Source organism: Prionailurus bengalensis, chromosome B4 (genome assembly GCF_016509475.1).
Source record: "Prionailurus bengalensis isolate Pbe53 chromosome B4, Fcat_Pben_1.1_paternal_pri, whole genome shotgun sequence".
Taxonomy (NCBI): Eukaryota; Metazoa; Chordata; class Mammalia; order Carnivora; family Felidae; genus Prionailurus; species Prionailurus bengalensis.
Genome location: NC_057358.1, coordinates 34,333,960 through 34,357,282, shown reverse-complemented (window position 1 = coordinate 34,357,282; position 23,323 = coordinate 34,333,960). Strand labels below are relative to the sequence as shown.

Genomic DNA, 23,323 nt, shown 5'->3' with positions numbered 1-23,323 from the left:
CTACACACAGTGTGGGTGCTGGTGAGGGCCTGGGGCCCTTCCTGAACACCCGGGACCAGCACTGCTCGACACCAGCAGGGCCCAGTGGAAAAGGAAGGGCAGCTTCCTCTGGTCACCTCCTCTTCCCCTGAGACTGCTGTTAAGTGCCTCGGTGTGAGAAGGGCAGAGGGGAAACGCTGCCTCTGCAGGCCCAGCAGCAATGATGACTCTTCTGCCAGCACGCCCTGGACCGCTTCACAGGCCATGCGCCATTTACTTCTCACAGTAATCACTCAGAGGGCCTGTGGCAAAGCCGAGGCCAGAGAGTTACGGGATTTACTCATGGTCATATTGCTCCATCTAGCAGCTGCAGTAATGTGTGTAGACGAAGTCACTGATGGATGAGGGACCAAAAGGATGGACCCCTGAGGGCACCCACCTCCCCTTTCAACGGGTAGAGGTGATATCTTTGCTTGGGATAATTTAGAGAAATGTTTTTTTTAAGGCTTGAAGGAGAGGATGAGGGGATATGTAAAGTTCACTGTCTAGATGCAACACCAGCCCTTCAGTGCTGCAGGACAAGGCAAAGCACTCATCGACTTCTCTTTCCTCAGGAGGAAACAGCCCCTAAACACACACACACACACACACACACACACACACACACACACACACACTCAGACCTGTTCCCAACTTCTGCACACTTAGAACTCACACTAACAGTTTGGAGTAAGACAAAGCAATTAGGAAAGCAAGGTGTGCTACTTTATAGGATGCTGTGAGGCCCCAGTGTTACCTGAGACGGACAGGACCCACCTTTCAGGTGTCCTGAGGGTTTCTTCTAGGCTCCTAAGCACAGCCACTCTCACATCACTCCTAAAGGTTCTCACTTCAGGAAAAGGGGTTACACTTAGGTTCGTATATACAAGGGCCAGAGGATCAAAGCCCAAGGATGGGCAGGCAGCAGAGGCACTGGCTGTGGCACAGCTCAGATTTTTTAAAAGGCTGTACCACAGTGAGAGGCCGTGTAACGGCTGGGCCCTCTCAAGTCAGTGCTCTCGTCACCGTCCAGTCTCATGAATCTGCATCGCTGGCACCTTAAGGATGTGCAGAGTGAGTGTGGCAGAAATGTCGAGCATGGATACCAGAGTCTGAATATGACGAAAATCCAGGAAAATCAAGTGACTACCTTTGGAGGCCGGGTGGGGAAGATAGGGAAGGGGCACTTTGAAGATGCTGGGGATGTGTGCTTTCTTGACCTAGTCACAGGAGTTTTTGTTAAAAAAAAAAAAAATTACTGGGGTACCTGGGTGGCTCATTTGGTTAAGCGTCTGACTCCTGGTTTTGGCTCAGGTCATGAACTCAGTTTGTGGGATTGAGCCCTGCGTTGAGCTCTATGCTGGCAGTGTGGACCCTGCTTGGCATTCTCTCTCCCTCTCTTTCTGCCCTCCCCTGCTTGCATGCACACGTGGTCTCTCTCTCTCTCTCTTAAAGTAAATGAACATTAAAAGATAATTCCTTAAGCTGTATAATTAGCTTCCCACCCTTTTGTATACTCAGTTTATAAAAATAAGGTGATGATTTGCATCTAATTTTGGAGAACCATACAACATAGGTTTAGAATGGACTATGGGGAAAGATGAAAGAATTCCAGAATAAGTTCTAGGCTGGCAAATAGTTAATGTCACACTCCTTCTTTTGAGATACCAGAGCAGCCCATGGAGCTGGTAATGCCAAGATGCTTTCCTGTGATGGTGGCATTTGTTGGGGAAAATATTAGGGGTAAAACTACTCAATTATTTCCATTTAAAACCTTTGCACGATAACTTTGCTGTTGTAGTTCATCAAACACCAGGAAGTGAGATTTCTTAGGAAAAAACAAAAGTCTCTGTGCCTTCTCTAACCTGAGCTTCCTATCTGGATAACAAACTCATGGTTTCATGACACCATTTCTGAAGAGGCTGGACAGTTACCTCTCTTCCCCCAGAATCTTTCCCCTCTGGGAGTCACGTCAACCCGGTGGAAACAGAACCTGGGCTCATCCCGTCTGGGCCCACTGGGCCCAACACATATGCTCAAACAGATGTATGAGTGGCTAAGCATCAAGATGGCAATCTGTACTTCTGTTGGACAGTGCGCTGGACGCGGGCACAAAGGAGACCACACTGTTCAAGTCATACTGCCCCAGGCAGCCTGACCCCAGCCCTGGTCCCTTGGCCCTCATGTGGTTCTCTGACTCGGAGTTGCTGCTAAGAAATGTCTGTTGTAGAGTCAGAAGGGTAACAAGTCTACAGTCCTTGGGAGTACCTTGAAAGGAACAATTGTCACATACATTAAAAAACAAACAAGTGAGAAATATCAATGCAGCAGCAGCAGAGGCTGGAGAAACGCAGCTTGAGGGATGGAACTGGGAGATTAAATCCAGGTTAAGATGGAGTGCAGAGTGCTAGAAGCTGCCACGCACTATGGAAGCTGGGAATCACAGACATACTTAGCTTTTGGTTTATTTCAGCTGCCAGCTGGGAAGTCTTGACACCTCAGCCTTGTCCAACCATCCTGGGAGATGTGCTAACATGAGGAGAGATGGCCAGCAGCTTCTGTTCACAGAGCTAAGGTCTGGCCTCAGGCTCAGCTCTCCCTATGGTTCTGTGAAGGTACCTCCTGACTTGTGTGCCTGTGTCCTTTTCTCCTGCTGCGTGTCAGGTCAATGGAACAGGCTGGTAAGAGGCTGGTGGTAAAGATCCATGAGCTCCAATCCTATGCATCCCAGAAGCAACCACAAGGACCATAGTTTTCAACCAGGGGGTAATGCTTCCCTTCTTTAAGTGGTACTGATATTGTGTAGGGCAGTTTTGGTTGTTGCCTTGATGGCCAGGGTGGGAGTAGAGGCTGTATGGCTGATGACATTTTGAGGGCAGAGGCCAAGAAAGTTAAATGTCCTCAGTAGAGGGGTGTCTGGGTGGCTCAGTCGATTAAACGTTCGACTTTGGTTCAGGTCATCTCACGGTTTGTAAGTTTGAGCCCCGTGTCAGGCACTGTGCTGATAGCTCAGACCCTGAAGCCTGCTTTGGATTCTGTTTTCCTCTCTCTCTTCCCCTCCTCTGCTTGCACTCTGTCTCTGTCTCTCTCTCTCTCAGAGATAAATAAACATTAAAAAAAATTTTTTTTTTTTTAATGTCCTACAATGCAAAGAACTGCCTGCCCCTTGTCAAGAACTGCCATCACCCATGCTGAGGAATACCTGTCCAGAAAAGTTTAGGAAGGACAACCAAGGTTTCTCAGCTATCTCTTGGCCTAAGTACTTACAGAAACCCCGCACATCAGTACGAACACCCAGCGGATGTTACATCGAGTTATACCCAGCCTGTCCCTCTACTGTTAGCAGAACAATCCTATGTTCTCCACTCTTCACTGAGGAGTCTTCCACAAGTCCCCTAGTACTGAATGTCTCCTCTGTACTTTGGTGGGTTTGTGGGCTATTCACCGATTCTTCTACTTTCACACCCAATTGCTACACAATTTAATCTCTACAGACTTTAGAAATCACTGCTAAAGATGTTCCTTTAGCTTTGGCCTTTACTCAACCTTTATTAGTAAAAAAACAAGTTTATGTCCTGTCTATGCTATTGCTCTCCTCCGGATCTTCCCTGAAAGGCGTGGGGTGCGTGTCTGGTCCATGCAAGAATGGGCCGCCTGAGTGAGGCATGCATGTGCCCCCCCGCCCCGACTGTGGCATGCACTAGCAGCAGAACCAGAATTCTAGTGTTAAGGTACCAGCAGAGCTGCCGAGAGAGAGTGGTTATGGTGAGTGGGGAGAGAACAAACATCACCAGACTACCTCCGGAGACTGTCTCCAGCCAGGCCTGCACTGCTGCGCGGCGAATGGAGGGAAGGTCAGGCACTGAATTTAAAACAGACGATAGATACAAAGTTACACAGGAATGCGGGTTCCCAGTGAGGAGAGTCGAGGTCATCCTAAAGCCCCAAACAGAAGGGAATCTGACAGATTATCTAAGCCAGAGGCTTGTCCAGCAGCGATGAGGGGTCAGAGTCCCGCCGTAAGCCTGTATGACGGACGCTCGGGATGAGAAAAGAAGAGAGAAAACAGGGAGGGTCAACAGTGGCTCGAGGCTGCAGAGCTGCCCCATGCTGTAGGCCAGCCAGACGTCCCGGGTCAGTAGGGCTAGTCTCCTCACTCCCGTTGAATGGTTATACTGCTGCAAAAGTAGTTAACAGAAGGTGGTCTTGCCTAGAGGTGAAGATTTGGGGCCAGGGAGGATCAAATGTCCTCGTTAAGGGCTAAGTTTCCTGAAGGCAGAGTCCTGCAGGGTGTGTGGCCCCAACAGGCCTGAATGGAAATGTGAAAACGAGTGAGAGACAGAGGTTCATGACAGCAAGGATCCATATTTGGACGATAGGTCTGCTGAGGTCAAAGGTGTGGAGAGTGACACGGCAGCTGCTGCATCCCTCAGCTGTCTCCATTTTTTCCTTTTATTGCTTGTAATCATCTTCACCTTCCTGTGGAGCACAGGCCAGCTCACCTAAAACCTAGAGCTGGATATTACACTAGCTATTTTTAAAGGCCTCCTTGACATAAATCTCTTAAAACTTCATTTCAGTTCAAAATATACTGCCCCACCCAGTCCTGCCAATGTACATTCACACTCAGACACACCACAGGAGGAAAGCATCAGAACATTTTACCAAGTGGACAGAGTAACCCTGTCTAGCAAAATGGGGAAAGAAAGCAAATTCTTGGTTTTCCCAAGGTCAAGTTCATTTTACTATTTTGCATCCATGGAGAAAGATCCCATAACCTCTTAACCCATAGAGAACTTTACATATCCTCAAACAAAAGTTAAGGGCAGTGGTCATGATTAACAATACCAGGACAACAAAATGGTTTGTTGGCTTTTACATTTTGATTAAACTGATGGCTTTGGCCCTACCAGAAGGGTCCTCTGTAGCAATGAGAGGGGAAGCAGGGACAGAGCTGCTCTGAGGGGCATATCGGGCCCTTGGATCTTGAAACAGTTACCTCTAGAAGTGGAGGACTCAGAGGTTGGTACCATTCGCTCCTCCTCCTCTTTCTCTCGAATATGTGTCCAGTGCACATCAGCCTGGATCTCCAAGGGGTCGGCTGGATTTATGATCTGCTGTAGCCTCTGGCTCCCAACTAGTGTACCAGAGTCAGAGGTGGAGGAGATGAGGAAGGGAGAGATGGTGGAGGAAGGAAGCAGAAAATAAACAGTGAAGGGAAGGAGGGGATGAAACATCACAGGAAAGGAAACAGAAAGAAAAGTTACTGTATTTGCCAGGATCACTTTGAATCAGAAAGAGGCAAAAATTGAGAATATACACGCGTGCGCACACAGACATGATTTCTACTCGTTCAGCTTGATTTTGTTGTTTCAAGCGTCACTTACACTGTTAATTTCAACGAAGTGAACCATATATCCCGACTCTAAACAGAAAGAATTCTCCTTTCTGATGCTCTTTTCATCTCATCTGCATTTGAGGGACCCAAATGCCAAGTCAGAAAAAAGAGCAGGTCACAACTGGCCTCTGGAGGGCCATTCCCTCTGGGTCACGAGTACTCTGCTGTTAGCCAGCACAGTGTGAGATCCCGAAGGATGCAACGCTCTTGCCCCTTCTGAGGATACACAGCATGGTGCTTACCGTCACCTGCCATGTTGACAGCTTCTCCTTTGAGATTTAAGCCAAGTGACAAGTGAGAGATGGGATGGGACAGTGTCATTCTGTCATGAACCACCTAACTCACGCAGGACAGAAATGTACTTTGTTGGTACTTCAGTGTTTATCTTTTGCAGCTAGAGAGAGAGAAAAAAAATCCCCCTTCCATAATAGGTCTCATGCTGCATGCAGGTCTGCGGCAGGGACACAGCTATGGGGAGAAAATGGAGACAGGGGAGGCAGTGGCTAGGAAAGGAAGCAGAGCTCTATCTTGTAAATTCCCAAGACTTTGGGAGTTCGTGGGCAGGAATAAAACAATACCTCTCTGCTTTTTCTGAGGTCAAAGCCTTTTTCTTACAACTCCATTTGGTGCACCACTGCTCCCCTCTGGACACAAGACCTGCCTTTTCCAGCTAAATGAGAAATCACCAGTAGCCCCTTCAGATTATTCCTGCTGTCAGAGCCCAAAGAATATACATGCAGCCTCTGCCCTGTAAGCTCCCTATAACCAGTGCTTGGACCATGCCATACAGTTGGGTTAAAATAAAGGGATAGCCAGCAACTTGGGGGAGGGGACATTTTGGGAGGGAAGATGGCTTTTCAGTAGCAAGAGCAGGTGCCACCTGATCTGAAGGAGTCTGGGATTCCTGATGGGAGCCCACTCTCAACTAACTGGACAGTTTGGCTTTGGCTTCATCACTATCACACAACCTCTTAATTTTTAAGCACGGGGGAATGTGATATGGACAGAAAGTACTAGTAAGATTACCAAATGTGGATGCGGGCACCATCCTGTGTTAAACGTGGGGTGGTAGCCCCGCATGCACTCTCTTGTCGGAACTACTGGTCTCTACAGATTCGTTTTTCTAAGGTCAGTTGGCTTTTATGGTGTTGGATGGGGCTGAATCACGGCAAAGTCACCCAATAGCTTGAATGTCACATGACTAAGGAAGGGAAGTCAAAGAGAAAATGCAGACCGTTTCTTCATCTTCTAAGCCACAAAGAGAAGAGAGTGAGTCTTCTCCCGGGATAATGTTCTGCTTCCTGTTAATAAATGTAGCCTTGGGGACTTATCAGCCAGCATGTCCTCCTTTCTCAGAGAAATGTTACAAGACACAGTGGAGGAAGGTTCTGGGTACCTGTGCTGATGAGAACACCTGTGCTGGCTCCCCCGCTTTTGATAGCTGTGACTGTGACATGATTTTTCAGCATTACAAGAGGCCGAGTCTTCGCTAGATGAGGGGACTTGCAGCAAAGCATACAAGGGGCCTACATGGGGCCACCATCATTAAGACTGCTTCTGGAGTCTTCTTCTCAGACTTCCCCTTGACTCTGCTTGTCTTATATGTTATTTGCTACATGACCATTCCCAAAGGCTGGGCCCAGGGACAGGTGCCCAACTAGGCATGTGCCAAAGCCTGTCCGCGCAGCTTTATAAAGCACAGATCTTTTAATGTGGGACCTGCTCTTGAAGGCAAATTCTGGATGGCTGCTAGGGAGCCAGGGTAGAAGGTGGGCAAGGGGCAGAGTGGGTACCTTTACATGTACCCGTATCTTCTTCCTTTGACAGATGCTGGAGCCACTGGCTTTGCAGGAGTTCTCTGTCCCAGGGGCAATACTCCCCTTCTACAGCAGGGGGAGCCAGACACCCACAAACACAGCATCAAGAATCCCGCGTGGGGATAAAGAGAAAAGAGAATGGAAGGGAGGAAAGAGAATAGACAAGAGTTATCTTCAGGTGCAAGGCAATAACATCTTGTCACTGTCTACACAGCCATGGACGTCCACTGACCAAAAGATACACACACACCAAGGGCTAGGAACAAAGGCCCAGAGCTTGGCTGAATTTGTCGGTATGTGTTTCTGCAGTTAAATCCCATTCCCTGCAGGTTTGGTCTTGACACTAGTTCCAGATCCAGGAAATTAAGTCTGCATGAGGGAAAGCAGGGATAAAGTCTCCTGAAAAGGGCATAGGCTTTGACCCTAAGCTGTGTGTGGGGCTACAAGCCACTGAATGTGTGAATCACCAGATGGAGATAATGACAAAAACAAAGTACCTTTCCCCTGGATAAGCTGTGAGCACAATCACCACCTCTGACTACTAGGGACCCAGAGGCAGCCCTGGGCCAACCGCAGCTCTGCACACACAGCAGTTATGGAGAAAAGAACCCAAGGTGCCAGCTTTCTGGCCTGGCCTCCTGCTCGCACAGACCTTACTTCTCATCACGGGGAGGAGGAAGGGCCAGGGCACCAAGTGCTGCCTCTGTGGGCCCCACCCCAGCCTCTGTCTTTGGAGGGAAGAGCGCAGGAGAACTAGGTCTAGAGAAGCCCCTTAGTGGTCTGAGGAAGAGCCCTGCCTCTGAGCGTTCACACTGGCCCTGGGCACCTTGGGGGCAGGGAGAGGCTGTGCTTCCTTCTTGTCTGCCCTGCCTCGGCAGTGTCTTGGGCTACACAGCTCTCAGGACCAGCTCAGTAATGTAATTGGGAAGAGCTCTGCATCTGGTCAGCACGCGGTCCTTCCTGTGCCAGACTGCGGGATAGGACTGGGCAGCCAAGCACATCGAATTCCAGGAGGAGCAGCAGAGCAATCTAGTGCCAACTCTACGAGGCCCGGGGCTGTCCAGAATCTAATGTGCTCCTCTGACAATGGCTGGGAGGGATTGGTGCTTTAAAGGCCCATGTCCTTCTCTTCCATTCCATGTCCCCTGGAGAGAGAGCACGGCCGTGAATTAACATGGCACCATCGTCAGGGGGATTCAGGTCTCTACCTGCCCTAGTTTCTTCCTCCCCACCCTCCAGACCTCTGTGCAGACAGAGCAGGGAAAGAATGACCCTCTCTCTTACAGAGACAAAAAAGGATGCCCACCAAATTCTTCCTCATCACTCAAGGACACACACAGCCAGAGATGGGGGCAGAACTGAAACATTTCAAGTCCAAGGCAAGAGAACATTTCAGAGCCAACCAGAGTGACTTAATACTGGAACTGATGCTCCGTCTCAGGACACTGGTCCAAACATGTTACTACCTGTCATCGACTGAACCCTGTCTGGTAGGCACCTGGCCCCTCCTCAGTGATAGCAGCTCTGAGCAGAGTGAGATTCAGTGCTCTGCAGCCTCCAAAGCCCAGACTCTGAGTCAGGGAATCCTCTAGGAAGCTAAATTCCCTTTCTTAATTAAAATAAATTTCTTTAACAGAAATTAAAGGAAAAAAAAAAAAAAACAGAAAATGAGGAGAGGAGAATGAGTGACCTAATTTGATTGGAGTACTTATGCTGTTGACCCTTTGCCTTCCACTTCCAATATCTACTCAGAATGTGCACAAGGGACATTACTTCCACTGCCAATGGCCTCCCCTGCCCCCCAAATCTAAGGCTAGAGAGAGGCAGGAGGGATCGTCCCTAGTGCCATAGACGGCACATCGGTGTGACTCCAGCCACAGAAGCCTTACTCAGGCATGGAACAGAGTCAGAGTTAAGAGAAGAGATTTTTTTCTGACCTTCACTAGACTCTTCCTCTTCCTCCTCATATTCTTCCTCTTCCTCCTCCTCCTCCTCCTCATACTCTTCCTCTTCCTCCTCTTCATTCCCAGGCTCGTAGCTCTTTGAGGCCTCCAGCTCCTCTTCACTCTTTCCTTTCAGAAGGGCATGGATCCTCACAGCCTCCTTCCAAGGAACACCGCCCAGGTCGGAGGTGGGCAATGGCTCCTCTTCCTCCTCCTCCTCTTCCTCCATCTCGGACTCAGAACTGCTGTGGGGAAACAACCATACAACCAAAGTGAGGGAATGACAAAAACTGAGAAGGAGATGCTCAAAAGCCACAACCAGAGGCAAAATGTCCCAGCAAAGCAACTGCTGGGAAGGAAAGGAGAGAGGACATGCACAGAGGGGTGTGGTGTGCTTTTCTGCCCAGGTAAGACCCACAAAGGGAAGGAAAGAGAGTGAGTAGATGGCCAGAGGAAATACACATGTACAAGTAAGCCCTACAAAAACCCACATGAGCAAACAGCTCAGCCTGGGCGGGGGCAGAGGGGGGGCTCTATTCAATGAACTGCAACTCCACCGAGTCCAGTTTCAGAGGCCCTCAGAGACAGTAGGAGGCACAGACTCATTTTGATATGAACTCAAGACCCTGGGAATCAAGAAAGGAGAGAAAGTCTCCTTTTATCATGATCTGTCTGGTTTGAGGAACTCAACTCTACTTGACTCAGGTGGGTTGGCAGGCTCTCCTGGGAAACATGGTGAGAAAGAAAAGCTGCCTCCAAGAGGCCTGAATCTTAGCCACAGACGGGCCGGCAATCAAGGAGTGTGTGCTGGAGGGAAGGCAGCACATTCAATTCCACAGTGTTCTTTAGTCCCCACAACGTGCCCTGCCCAGAACAGGATACTAGGGGAATACACAGTTAACACGGTAGCAAAGGCGCTGTTCACCACAAGGTTATAGTACAGGGACTATAGGGAGAGGGTGAAAACAAATATTCCGATCACTGGGGTCATCTCCCTGGACAACCAGCCACATTTTCTACCACCATTTCCTTTATGGCATATGGCCTAGCTCAGCTTGAAACAGGAAGCAGCACTACATGCGAGAAGACCCTTGCCGTGACCTGTGCAAGCCAAAACCGTGGATCTCCACCCTCGAGGCCACCACCTGGGAGCATTTCTATCCGCCTTTCCTGCCTGCAGAGTTAAGCAGTCGATAGGTGGTACACAAATAAAAGTGCCCTACAATATAGCTGTAAGGCAGGAAAAAAACCCCAAACATCATTATACAAATGAAGTTTCTCAGACCTGTTTCATGGTCTGATAATTCCCAAAAAGTCTTTTTCAGGAGAGGCTTTGCCCTCAGTGAGAAATGTGTCATTGACTGGGCTACAGGAAATTTGGCTTTTCCAATCAAGCATGGTCCAGCCTCTGGCATGAGAGAGCCTCAAACCCCAGAAGCATCAGGCATGGGATGGATGTCCAGTCCCATCTTCCTGTGATGGGGGGGGGGGTGCTCTCTCCCCACCCAGAGTGGGGCTGTGAATGTGGAGAGGGAATCAGTGAATACAGTGTGATAAGGTCAATGACACCTCACTACCAGTGCTATTATTAGTACCTGTGCAGTATAGAATTTACCTAACTCAAGGAGAGGTCTGGCCTTTGTCTTGGCTTCTGGGATGTAAACTCTAAGCCCTTGGAAGGTCTTGCCTGATGGGAATGTGTTTATTTCCGTAGGATCCTTAGGTCATGGTAAGTAGTCTAATAATGTGATTTAGGGTGAGGGCTGGCCACATCAGAAAGACCAACAATTTAGGGTGGGGGCATTGAGTCATGAAGTATTAGCTGGCCTGGAGACTGAGATCAATCACAACATGTTGCTAATCAGTTAATCTGTCAATTGATACCTAGGTAATGGAGCCCCAATAAAACCTCTGAACACCAAGGCTTGGGTGAGTAATACTATATGGGTTTTGTCACACGTTAATACCAAGAAAGTAACACTGTCCTGACTCCGTAGGGAGAGGACAATGGAAGCTCCACATCCGTATGTTCTTGGACTCTGCCCTGTGCACTTTCTTACTTGGCTGATTTCAGTAAGTATCCTTCCCTGTAATTAACCACAATCATGAGTATACACATTTTAGTGAGTTCTGTGTGTCTAACAAATTATTGAACTTGAGGGTGGTTTTGAGAACTCTCAGACTTTAGTTGGGTCAGTCTGAGGGCAGCCCTGGGGGCTGTATGCCCGCCTACTTCTCAGGTGGCTGATTCTCAGTGTTACACTGGCTCTGCTGCTTACCAGCTGCATGACCATGAGCTGATTATTTATGCTGAGCCTCAGTCTCCGCATCAGTAAGGAGGCAATGTTCACATCTACCTTGTAGAAACGTTGTGAAGATTAGGGATTTTACTGATTTTTATAATGTTTGTGTTATACTCTGGGACTCTCGCTATTCACTTCTTTACCCATTTACATATTCATTCATTCATTCATTCATTCATTCATTCATTCAATGAATATTCTTGAGTACTTACTAAATCTCAACCAATGGATACAAAAATAAAAAGAGGCAGCTCCTTACTGTAAGCAGCTCATTTTGGTGAATACTACTTGATTCATTTATTCATCCATTCATCCATCCATCCACCCACCCACTAAAATTTACTGAGCGTCTTTTACTTACAATGCACTTCCTCCACATTGCAGAGAATACAAAGATCCTTATTCTCAAGGGAGATAAGATGCGAACACGGCATGAGAAAATAAGGTAGGAAATAATTGTAGTGGAATGAAAGGTTGAGAGGAGGCAGTTTAAGGTGAGTAAACATAAGAATTTGGACCGTGGAAAACTTGGCATCTGGATTTTGACTGTTTTTCAGTATTTATTTAGGTATTATTTTCATTTGTTTACTATCTTATTATTTAGCAACAATGTGTATCACTTAACATCTTTCAAACATGAAATAAGGATAAGAATGCCTCCTATGCTCATCTTAAATCTTATGTAAATTTATTCAAACTTCAGGTGGGCAGAAGGCAGGCCAGCTTGTCGTTCCTTCCCAGCCAGGCATACAAGGTAACTCCAGCAGTCGGCAGGCACAGTGGGACTACACTGCCACTGTTTGGGAGAGGTGCCTTCAGCACGGCCCATTCCTTGTACTGTGCCACGTCATGAGGGCAGTGGCACTGTGCATAATGTGAGCAATTAATACTCTATGATGAGGGCAATGGGACTCACAGCTCTGAGTGTGATACTGGCTAGTTTTATGACAGCTCAAAGACCACGGGAGAATAGCAAGTGAGGCATGGAGCATAAAAGATAGGGTGGAAAGGTCAACCCTTGCCTTTCTTCATAAGCTATTAGCTCTCAGTCTCTTTCTGAAAGACCTTGATACGTTGTTTCTGGAAATCTGAGACAGGCAAACCAGTCTCCCTCCCTCTGTGAAGGAGAGGGGTGGAAAAGCATTGCCAACTATTCCTTTCCAAGCCATCACATCCATGGGAGCTTGGAGCAGTCCCCTGAATCTCACCAGGCTCCTTATGTCGTGCAAGATTCACAGTGTAAACTCAGTACTTCAAGACTCATTTTTACATTTTGTGGCTGTTCCCAGTGCCTGAATTTCTGGGTCTGGCCTTTGAAGAGGCTGGGGGAAGGGTACAGAGAAGGAATCTGTAGTGAGGCAGACCCCCTCACCCCTACTTGGACATCAGCCTAGAAACATCTTAAGTGGGAAAATCACTATGCCAGAACAAAAGACAACATAGGGAACAATTTCTCTATCCTTTTGGGAAGAGAGCGTGACCTCTCAGTTTATAGCCTCCTAGGAGATGAAGGCCACAAGAAAATATAGTCATCAAGATCAGCATTTGTAACAATCTATTGTTTGATGTAGGTCCACCTCCCCTGGACTGCACTCTCTCTGAGAGCAGGAACAGGTCTGCTTGGCTCACTGAAGTGGTGCTCGTAGTGCCTAGCACAGCCAAGAAAGGCAAGGAAGGATGCACAACCAGAGAAAGCCAGGGTAGGTTGCTACCTAAATTTACAGGTGTCAGATGATACCTCTGACGCCCCTTGGTGAAGTCCATCAGTAGGAGCAGAGCCTTTGAGTTACAATGACACCTTGCAAAAATCCTCCCTGCTGCAATTTATATCTGATCAATGATCTCAAAGCACTTACCTGAACTCCCTATCAGATGCCATCTTCTCACTGAGGCTATGGTGGGGCCTGATAGGAGGAAGTAAGACCAGCAGGCACATGGACTAGATTCTAAAAAAACAAGATTTGCTCCAGACTTCTATGAGCTGAACAGAGGTTCTGCTGTGCCAGAGAAAGGCCAATGGTGATCATCACAGTAGTGATGGTGAATACTTACTGAGCCCTGGTGAAGTGCCACGTGGCACAAGGCACTTCACATGAATTAGGTCACTCAGTTACACAATAACTCTAGGACTCCAGGATATATTAATATCGTCATTTTTACAAATGAGGCCACCGAAGCTTAAAACGGTTGGATCATTGGTGTGAGAGGTCAGGATTCCCTCCGGTGTCCGCACCTGTCATACCGTGCCCTCTTGGATTGTTCACCAAGAACCCAAGAATTCTTCAGCCACTAGCAGCTGTCAGGGTGGCAAACCCAGGAGCAAGATCATGACCAGTCTCCTGGCTGCCTGGGTCTAACTTCAGAAAGTGGATACTGGAAATCTGGGCAGGTCCTACTGTGAATGAAGCAGGCTGCTATGTCAAACAGCACATGAAGTTCTTAGATGGTTTAAGGGAAAATAGGGAATCATGGCTTTCATTTTAAATGAATCCACTCATAATCAGAGAGTCCACTCCTAGATCCCACCCTCTCTGACAACTGTGTAAACATTATACTGCTAAGCAGACTGCTGGAGAAGATGTATGTTGTCCAGCAATCATTACATGATGAACATTTAATCCATGCTAAAAGCAGTATCCTGCTCAGCAATGGCTCACATTACTGCCTCCACTGGAGAAGGGATAAGGGAGAAGAGAGGGAACGGTCAGGAATTTCCACTAATGTTGGTGAGTCTTGAAGGAGGGGCTTTTCCTTGTTGTGTTACTCTGATGGAGAGCAAAGCCCCTTTGGGCTGGCCTGTCATCGACTTTTGGGGAGTCCTCTGTAACCTGGTTGTCCCATCTGGATGGAAAGGATACCTGTTTGCTCCAGTGCTAACTTGTTCTTTAGAGCCAGCAATGTGCAAACAGTTGAGGACTTCAGCAGATGGGTACTGCACAAGCCATCTTCATTGCCTGGGGCAAAGTTTTCCAGACAGGCAATCAGGGAAAAACAAAACTAAAACCATAAAGCCAGTTTTCTTTTGTCTTCAGGCACCTGTTCTGCTCCAGAGAAAAGTAAAAGTACTATTTCCAGGGTCTCCTTTGGAAGATGCTTCCCCTCCCCCTCCCCCAATCCAAGGAAGGATTAAGGAGCTAATTAGGTCTGGGCCAATAGTCTCTGTGCAAACTAAACCACAAAGCAGCTAAGACTCACCTAGGGGGTTTGTTAACAAACAGGTATTCCTGGTCTCCACCCCAAGCCCACTAAATCAGCTGCTCCAGGGGAGGGTCCAGGAATTACGTTTTTACCACATGTCCCAGGTGGCACTTATTATCAGGGAAATTTAGAGCAGCCATCCTTGGTCTTTAGACCACAGCATTACCTGGGAACTTTTTAGAAATGCAAATCTTGGGTTCTACCCCAAATGACTGAATAAAAAACAGCCCAGCAATCTTTGGCTTAACAAGCCCTCTGGGTGGTTCTGATGCCAGCAAAGTTTGATCAGCACCGCCCTAGGGCCAAGCCAAACCCAACTTGTGGCACTTAAACCAGCCGTTTAAGGAACCCAATACAAGAATCACTGGCCCTGCCCCTCCTCGTGAGGGATACCCTGTATTGTGCTTAGAGCTACCAATGCACTACGGTGGTGACAGTAGGGGTGGCAATGATTTAGTGCTCCCTGGGCACCATGAACTGTGTCAGTTGTTTTATTTGATTTCATCCTCATAACAAACCAATGAGGTGCAGTGTTCTTTGCAGATGAGGAAACCGAGGCACAGAGAGGCCAAGAAATGTGGCCATAACTACTATGTGGTAGAACAAGGCTTCAAGTACAGGTCTGTTTGACTCCGATGTCATGCTCTGAATTATGATACTGCAATGCTCCCCCAAGCAGACGATGAAGTTAAGAGTTCTTTAAACTTGTCAAAAGTGAGTTCCTGGATTGGACCAGTGAATTCCTTAGAACAGTCATTCCTCATCTTCAAGGAAGGTCTGAGGGCTGAGAATGCACCTAACTCTGCTTGGTGCTGTAGGGAAGATGGAGAAAATACATGATACACTGTCTGCATCTGATCACTGCCCTCAGGGAAATAAGACAAAATCTGTGGCTCCTCCCTCTGAGCAATTCGGTTTAAGAGACCGTTTTTTCACTCTGCAAAGAGCTAATGCCACTTGTTGTTGTCGAGTTTGAGACACAGGCACCATTTGGGGCACCTGGCTGGCTCAGTCGGAAGAGCATGTGACTCTTGGTCTCGAGGTCATGAGTTTGAGCCCCATGCTATGTGTAGAGATTGCTTAAGTAATAAATAAATAAACTTAAAAAAAAAAAAGAGGCAGACACCATTTGATGCAGACTGATTTCATATTCTTCTATCCTGCCCTTCCTATTGCACCCTGCTACATGTGCCACGGTGTAGCCTTCCTGAAATGTCCTTGCTACATACTGCTGCCTCGTTCCCTGTTAGTTTACAAATCACAGTGGAGGAAAAATCACAATGGCAGAAAAGCTGGCTGACCACACTCACCCTGAGGCTAAGCTATTAGGTCTGCAGAGAGTGGGCTCTCCCTCATCGACACAGAGCAGGAACACATGCTCTGTGGATGTTCTGCGTAGAGATGTAGTTGTGTGTGTATGTGGTGTGTGTGTATGTGTGTATGTGGTGATGGCTTCTGAAATGCAGGTACCCAGGGGGAGGCTGCCCAACAATGCACAGAAATGCTATCTCTGAGGCCAGCCCAAGAAGCAGTTGATCCAAAGTATGTGTGAGGTGGTGGAATGCAGCTGTAAGTAGCTCTGCCCAGCAGACACCCTAAGAACATTCCTGGAACTTAAAAAAAAAAAAAAAAAAAAAAAAGCACTGCTTTCTTTAACTGCACACATTCCCTTCCTTACTCATGGCAACAAAGAAGCATCCCGCTGGTGTCTCAATGATAAGGCAAAGCCTCCACTAGTCTGGGAGACAGAGTAAGGGCTCCCCAGAAGCCCTGCAGGACAGTCTGACCAATAGTGACTTTACTCCAGCTTTTATCTTATTCCCTTTCCATGTCCTTGATAATCTTCATGGAGCATTCTGAGTTCTGTACTGACCCTGGTAGACCTGGGCCACAGTGAAAACGAGGCCCTGGGGTTAAGACAGTGGACTCAGGCAGTTCTGTGGGGGCTGGAGGGCACATGTCCTCCTCAGGCATCATTCAGTTACACTTAATTAAAACATCGGGATGGCCAAGCACAAAATCACTGGAGGAAGTCTGGAGAGGTGATGTGGCTTCCCCAAGACTGCAGGGTGAACTGGTGTCCTCACAGAAGCCCCTAATTCCAACCCTGAAGCTTCTTCTACTGAACCACCTGCCCCTCAACAGCACACTGCTTTAGGTTTCTGTTGTTCCCATGTGGAAGTCCTTTCTCTTCCAGTAAATTTGCAAACAACACCTGAGGGCAGGACCTGGGACTATTATTTATTTTTTTTCCTGTTACCTTTTCAATGAAAGACAAAGTGTTAAGGCCATGGTAGGTGTTCAAGAACTACCTGGGGCGCCTGGGTGGCGCAGTCGGTTAAGCGTCCGACTTCAGCCAGGTCACGATCTCGCGGTCCGTGAGTTCGAGCCCCGCGTCAGGCTCTGGGCTGATGGCTTGGAGCCTGGAGCCTGTTTCCGATTCTGTGTCTCCCTCTCTCTGCCCCTCCCCCGTTCATGCTCTGTCTCTCTCTGTCCCAAAAATAAATTTAAAAAAACGTTGAAAAAAAAAATTTAAAAAAAAAAGAACTACTTACTGAATTTCTGCATTAAGTCTGGTGGGTTGTGTTCTTACCAGCTAACAAGATGACGAGAGGGAACTGCATGGAAAGGGGGAGATCAGCAGGGAGAACAGGAAGAATCCTGGACTGGGATCCAGGAAACCTGAGTTTGAACCTTAGTCAATCCTTGATCCTAATATTAGTCCCCATGTGTTTCCTTAACCACAGAGTGGTAAGATAAACGTTCTTGTCTACTTTGCAGGATTCCTGTGAGGATGACCAAGTGAGGTGATGGATACAGAAGTCCTTTGTAAATACTCCAGCGCCATGCAAAGTAGTAGTAAAGGCAACCACCATCGACATGCACTTACATGTGCCACATACTGTTTTAAACCCTTTATACTATTTAATCCTCACACCAATTCTGTGAGGAAAGTACTCGTATTGCCTTCATTTCACAGATGAGGGAACAGAGGCATAGGGAGGTTGCTTAACTTGCCTAGTGTCACACAGCTGGTAGGTGGCACCGATAGTCTGGCTCAGATCCCATGCCGAGGGCAGGGTGCTGCCTCTCCCCACAAGCAGGACAGTATATTCATCTGGGGAAGAGGCTGCTAGGGCAAGCCATGGGCATGTTGCAGCACACGAGAAAGCGGGGCCGGAGCTCCCGGGCACAGGCTGACCTGCTGGCCACGTCCTCCTCTGCGCCTTTGTCCAGCACGCTGCTCAGGTTGTGCTCAGCCTGCGTCTCCTCGGGCACCTCCTCCAGCTCCTCTGCCTGTTTCACAGACAGGCGGTAGTTCTCCAGCTCAATCCTTTCAGGAGTACCCCTGAGTCTCTTAGCAATGCTAGGCTCTTCCAGGCCATTCACACTTGAACCTGCAAGACAAGCAAAGCAGCAAAGTTCTAGGACAAGTGAAGGGAAATGAATACATGCGGTGGGGGACAGAGAAAGTGCACGGAGGGAGGGGGCACTGACAAGGATATCTAAGCGACCAAGGGAGCCACCACTCATTTCAGTGAAAGGAGGGACAGGCCCTCCATGAAGGCCAGGGACCCAGACAAGGGACAGCCTGAAAGTCAGTAAGGTCACAGAGGCCAGGAAAGGACTGTGGGCTGGGAGTGGCAGCCCTTCCCTGAGCAGGAGAAACAAAAGTCAGCCCCTAAAGGGGGGGCGCAGGCTCAGTCTCCTCTGTCATCCCTGAACCCAAGCCCAGTGGAGGGAAGAGGTGGTGGTGACTGTGGGGGAGGGGGTAAAAAGGACTTGGGCTAGACGCTAAGGAAGCGCTTTTCACTGATCCAGCCCCTCTAAAGTAGCTTTCATGGAGAAGGTGAGTCTTGCCAGCTGCCCCCAACCCTAATGATCCAGGACCCAGTCAAGGCTCATGCCCTGCATCTGGCCAACCTGCAGAGGTGTCCAGGCCAGCTGCCTGCAGGACCTCTCACACTATGGAAGTGTCTGTCCTGTCATGATTAGATTCATGGTAAACATTTCCTATTTAACAAGAACACATAGGTGATGCTGTGCCCCTTCTGCTGCACAGTTAGGAGGAATATTGTCAGGTTGCCTCATTCTTGGTGATACCAGCTTGACTGCTTGGGTATGGTGGTGCCCAACCATCTTTCTGCTGTAAAGAGAGGATTTCCCCCTTTGTAATTAATGAGTAATCCATGGGGTCATAATGTAGAAACCATGGGACTATCCTGTTCCACTATACTTTCATCCAGTGGTTTTTGTACCAATCCATTGATGAGTGGTGATTTAAAAATTTTTATCATTCCTTCTCCACTGTCATTCTTTGTAAAGAACTTTTCCCATTTCTCTGAGTACCACCATGACTCATGGATTTTGAAAAACTTAAATGTTGTATTTGACTACTATGTTTTCTTACTCTCCTTTAACCTAGAAGTTTCCCTGTTTCCCCCATTATTATTCTTTTTCATGTACCTTTTTATCTCAAATTTGGTCAGAAGAAGCCCACCATATTTATTCTTTAATGTCTTCACTGTAATGTGAAGCTTAGAGCCAGACAATGTCTGTAAGCTTAGAGTCAGACAAATCCAGGCTAGACACCTGACTCCATGAGTGACAAGCTGAAGGATCTCAGGAAAATTATGTAACTACTGAGAGTGCATTTTCTGATCTATAAATGAGGACAACCCTCAGCTCCTATGACTATTATGAATGTGGAATGAAATTATATACATATATATACACACAAGTATGTGTACATATGCCAAACCTGTGTGCACTCCAAACCTATTGTCTTCCTCTTCTGTTTAAACCCAGCACATGGGCAGGATTCAGCAAATATGAGTTAAGTGATGTAACTGATGCCCAGTAACATTCTTAGCACCAGTTTGTGTTGTATCCATTTGCTCTGGATTATGAACAACAGTTACTTGACAAAGATGGGAAGGGAATTCTGGGCAGAGGGAACAGCAATAGCTAAGGTACACTGACATGCAATGGCAGCTTGGTATTACTAGACTTTCTGGTGGCAGTGTACTTGAAATGGTAGTGAAGAGAAAGAGACTGGGGTGAGAACAGAGCATGCACGGCCTTCGGTGCCATTCTAAGATCTAAGAGATAACACTGGGTTTTGGTAGGCAACATCATACCAACCCAGTGTTGAGTGACAGGTGGCTTATCAGGTGAAGGCCAGAACCTCTGTAATGAAGGACTAAAGTAAAGGGGTAGGAATATTGAATTAGTAATATCTGTGACATAACAGGTGTGCAGAAAATCTTCTGGAAGACTGGCACTTTTGTTGTGTACAATGTTCTCAACCTCTCTGTAATATCATTAGAAAGAACATTTTATGAATCCAGGTAGTCACAGAATAAAGTCTGAGTGCATCTATTGGATTATCAGGTTCTTCCACCAAATAGCATCTTTCAAATTTACTAGAGAATCTTTACTGAAAAGCAAAACCCAGGGCACGTTCATCTATAAATTCAGGTAAATGTCTAATGATGGAGTCAGAGCATGAATCCTTGGGCTCACTAGGGCCCTGTGCAACGCCCACCTGTCCTAGTCTTTGCAACTCCAGTTGGGGCATTTTATACATCCCTGGCCCATTGCCCAAAGTATAAGCTATAATGCTGGATCAAAGCATCTGGACGATTAGGAAATATGTGGGCTTCAGGTAATAGAAAAAAGAGACAGGGAGCACAGCAGGTGGATGCTGCCTTAGCATCCTTCAAACCAACCCCCCTATCCCTGGCCCCTGGAGTGCACAGGCTCCAACTGCACTGGTTCATCATTTCCAAACATCAGTCTTCCTGTCCTCTGTTGCTCCTTCCCTTCATCAAAACCCAACATGATAAACATGGGAAGGCTAAGGATCCCCTGACTATAATATCATCTGATTCTTTCCTTCTCATCATGTATTTTTGACAAATGTCCTTAAAACAGAATGCAGACAAGAAAGTGAAATACATGTGAAGCCACTACCCAAGTATAAAGTTTTGGGGAACTCCATAGATAGAGAATAAAAATCAGTATTTCTTTTAGCTAGGGAACAAAAAAATAGAATAAGAACTACCACTTCAGGGAAACAAACAACCAACACTCATCAATTCAGATCCAAGCAATTTCAAGGTAGAGTGAACAAACACACTCATGCAGAGAAACACTCAATACGTGATGTCTGTTTTTAGTGGGTAAAAACCATACTCTGTGCCAGAAATTCTACCAGAACCTTGAGCAACAAAGCAGACTAAAACACTCTCTACTCTTAAAGATCTGTGGGCTAGTCACAGAAGAGACAGTCCTGCCCAGGAATCATTTCAGTATGATGTGTCAAGTATCATGGCTTATGCATGCATGTGGTGCTATGTGCATACATAAAAGGGCAACTCTACCCAGAGAAGTCAAGAAGATGTTCTGGAGGAATATGGAGGTTGTCTAGCCAGCTTTAAAAAAAAATTCCGTAAGGGGCGCCTGGGTGGCTTAGTCGGTTAAGCGTCTGACTTCAGCTCAGGTCATGATCTCGCAGTTTGTGAGTTAGAGCCCCGTGTTGGACTCTGTACTGACAGCTCAGAGCCTGGAGCCTGCTTCAGATTCTGTGTCTCCCTCTCTCTCTCTCTGCTCCTCCCCCACTCACACTCTGTCTCTCTCTCTCAAAAATAAGTAACATTAAAAAAAGAATTTTGTAAGGGAGGTAATAGCTGGAAATGAGGTATCTGAAATTCAATTCAGAGACATTAAGCAACCTGCCCAAGGTCACACAGCCAGTGAGCAGTGCAGCCAAGATTTGAATCCAAGGAGGACAGCATTACTTCAGAAGACTACCATGGCTGTCCCTAGGCCTATGATGTGAAGAAAAGAAAAGGAAGGAGTGTTTCCACAGAGTCCTAGTCTGCTTTCCCCCTTGGGACTCTTCACCATTCTCTCCTCCCCACTACAGTTTTCAAGAGGAAGGGCACAGAACTTCATGAGAGCATCTTAGAGCACAGAATCTGGCATTTGGAAGGACATTCCATCCTCCTTGAAGAATTTCTATAAGCTCTGGAGTCCTCAAAATGCTATGGGGAATTAAAAAAAAAAATCAACAAAATTAGCATGGTTGGTTCTCTGTGCTAAAGCAAGGGGCTCTCTTCTAGATTAACCAGATGGGGATGATAAACTAAGATCTCAAAGGAAGTAACAGTGGAGGAGACCTGGGCAGTGGCTATAACACTGTGACAAACACAGAACTTCTCCCTCATCCCCTGGATCCTCCCTCTCTCAACAACAGAAGAGCTCGAGGGAGCAAAGACTGTAGGAGAGCAGATGTAAAAATAGCTGACAGATGCTGGTTTGGCAAGTCACTGTGTAACCAGTGGGGTCAGGCTGGCTGGCCCAGGCCCACCTGGCCTCTCCACTTCACATGCCTCAGTGCAAGAGCAACTATACCAGGGACTTTCCAGCTAAAAGTGGATGAGAGATTTGGAATAATTTCTAAGGCTGAGTCTTCACTAAGTCAGGGCAGGCAGATCTCGGGTCATTGGAGGCCAATTCCAGCTTCACACATACCAAAAGGAAACAGCTCCCAGAATCTGGGTCACATCCTAAATAGGAAAAAGGCACTGGGCCTGACCTAACGGCTCTGTTTTGGAACAGTCACTGCCTGCATGAGCTCCATACATCATCCTGAAAGAAATATTTTTCCTAACAGGACAACCTGCTCTCAGCTGATGTGCCACAGCTGCCAAAAGCCTTTATTTGTGTCTGTCTGATTCCTGAAGGGACACGAGGGATGTACATGACACTCTCGAGGCGGGCCTTCCCAGTCCTCAGCAGGCAGCAGTGCCATTCTCCCCTTTCCTCCTACAGTGGCAGCAATGCCCTATTACGAGGTGGAGCCAGATGCATAGGACACTGCAGGACTTTGGGCAACTGTGAAGGGTATCACCTAAGAGACTGGAGCAACTGAGGGGATGCTCTCCTTCTGCCCATATTCACTTCTGGCCTGTTTCCCCATTCCTTTTCCTTTCCTATAAGCTTGGGAAAGCTTGAATGAAATCTGAAAGTCTAAAAAGGACTTAGGAAAGGCACAGTAAATTGAGATTGATAATTGATTTTCATCATATTCCCCATATTTAGAAGTAGAATGGATGCTACGGTTCATTCATTCAAGCATACACTCAACAAATATTTATTGAAAAGCTACTTCTAGCCAGGCACTGTGCTAGGTGTTCAGGCACACCAGCGGACAACACGGGCAAGATCTCTGCCCTTGGGGAGCCTGCACTCTGATGGACTATGGGTGTCACATATCTGTTAAGAGAAACCAATGATTCAAGGTGTCCAAAGGTTTCAACTGTGGTCATGTCCTAATAAAATGGCCCTGTGATTTGCAATGATTAGTATCATTTGAGGAAAAAAGTACTCTTGCCATTTTGATATACAGAGATTTTTCTCTTAAGGATGCTCTCTCTTATCAAAAGTTACTGGATATTTTTGTTGCAACTTCTTTTTTTAAAGAAGGTCAACTAATTTCAGATGGCCTTCTCACACATTCATCCAAAGCCTTGCCTGTCCACAATCCTGCACAAAGGAAAGCACCAAGTCATGAATTAGGTCTGAGCTATAAGGTCTCAAGGAGGTGTTAAGGAAAATAAAGTTTCCTGAAGAAAATTA

General features: G+C 47.1%; 1 protein-coding gene and 1 long non-coding RNA gene across 23 annotated transcripts in view; one reads left to right on the top strand and one right to left on the bottom strand.

Moving 5' to 3' along the window:
* The window catches only part of MICAL3 (microtubule associated monooxygenase, calponin and LIM domain containing 3), a 229,304-nt gene that overhangs the window by 37,785 nt on the left and 168,196 nt on the right, over positions 1-23,323 (bottom strand). For 14 of the 22 annotated variants that reach the window (XR_006294767.1, XR_006294768.1, XM_043564904.1 and 11 more), the window contains 4 exons: positions 17,880-18,075; positions 9,171-9,421; positions 5,018-5,155; positions 3,818-3,880 (listed from right to left, as the gene is read on the bottom strand). Coding sequence is in view for 20 of the 22 variants with exons in the window: in XM_043564904.1 (XP_043420839.1) it covers positions 3,818-3,880; positions 5,018-5,155; positions 9,171-9,421; positions 17,880-18,075 (648 nt within the window). In the remaining 2 variants the exon portion in view is untranslated. Of the gene's footprint in view, positions 1-3,817; positions 3,881-5,017; positions 5,156-7,209; positions 7,300-9,170; positions 9,422-17,879; positions 18,076-23,323 lie in introns of all 22 variants that reach the window. The other 8 variants (XM_043564921.1, XM_043564920.1, XM_043564914.1 and 5 more) reach the window with 5 other exon arrangements.
* On the top strand, positions 5,119-15,700 carry LOC122474000. Its single transcript, XR_006294769.1, has 3 exons — positions 5,119-5,229; positions 6,308-6,309; positions 15,690-15,700. It is a non-coding gene; the product is annotated as an uncharacterized LOC122474000 (long non-coding RNA).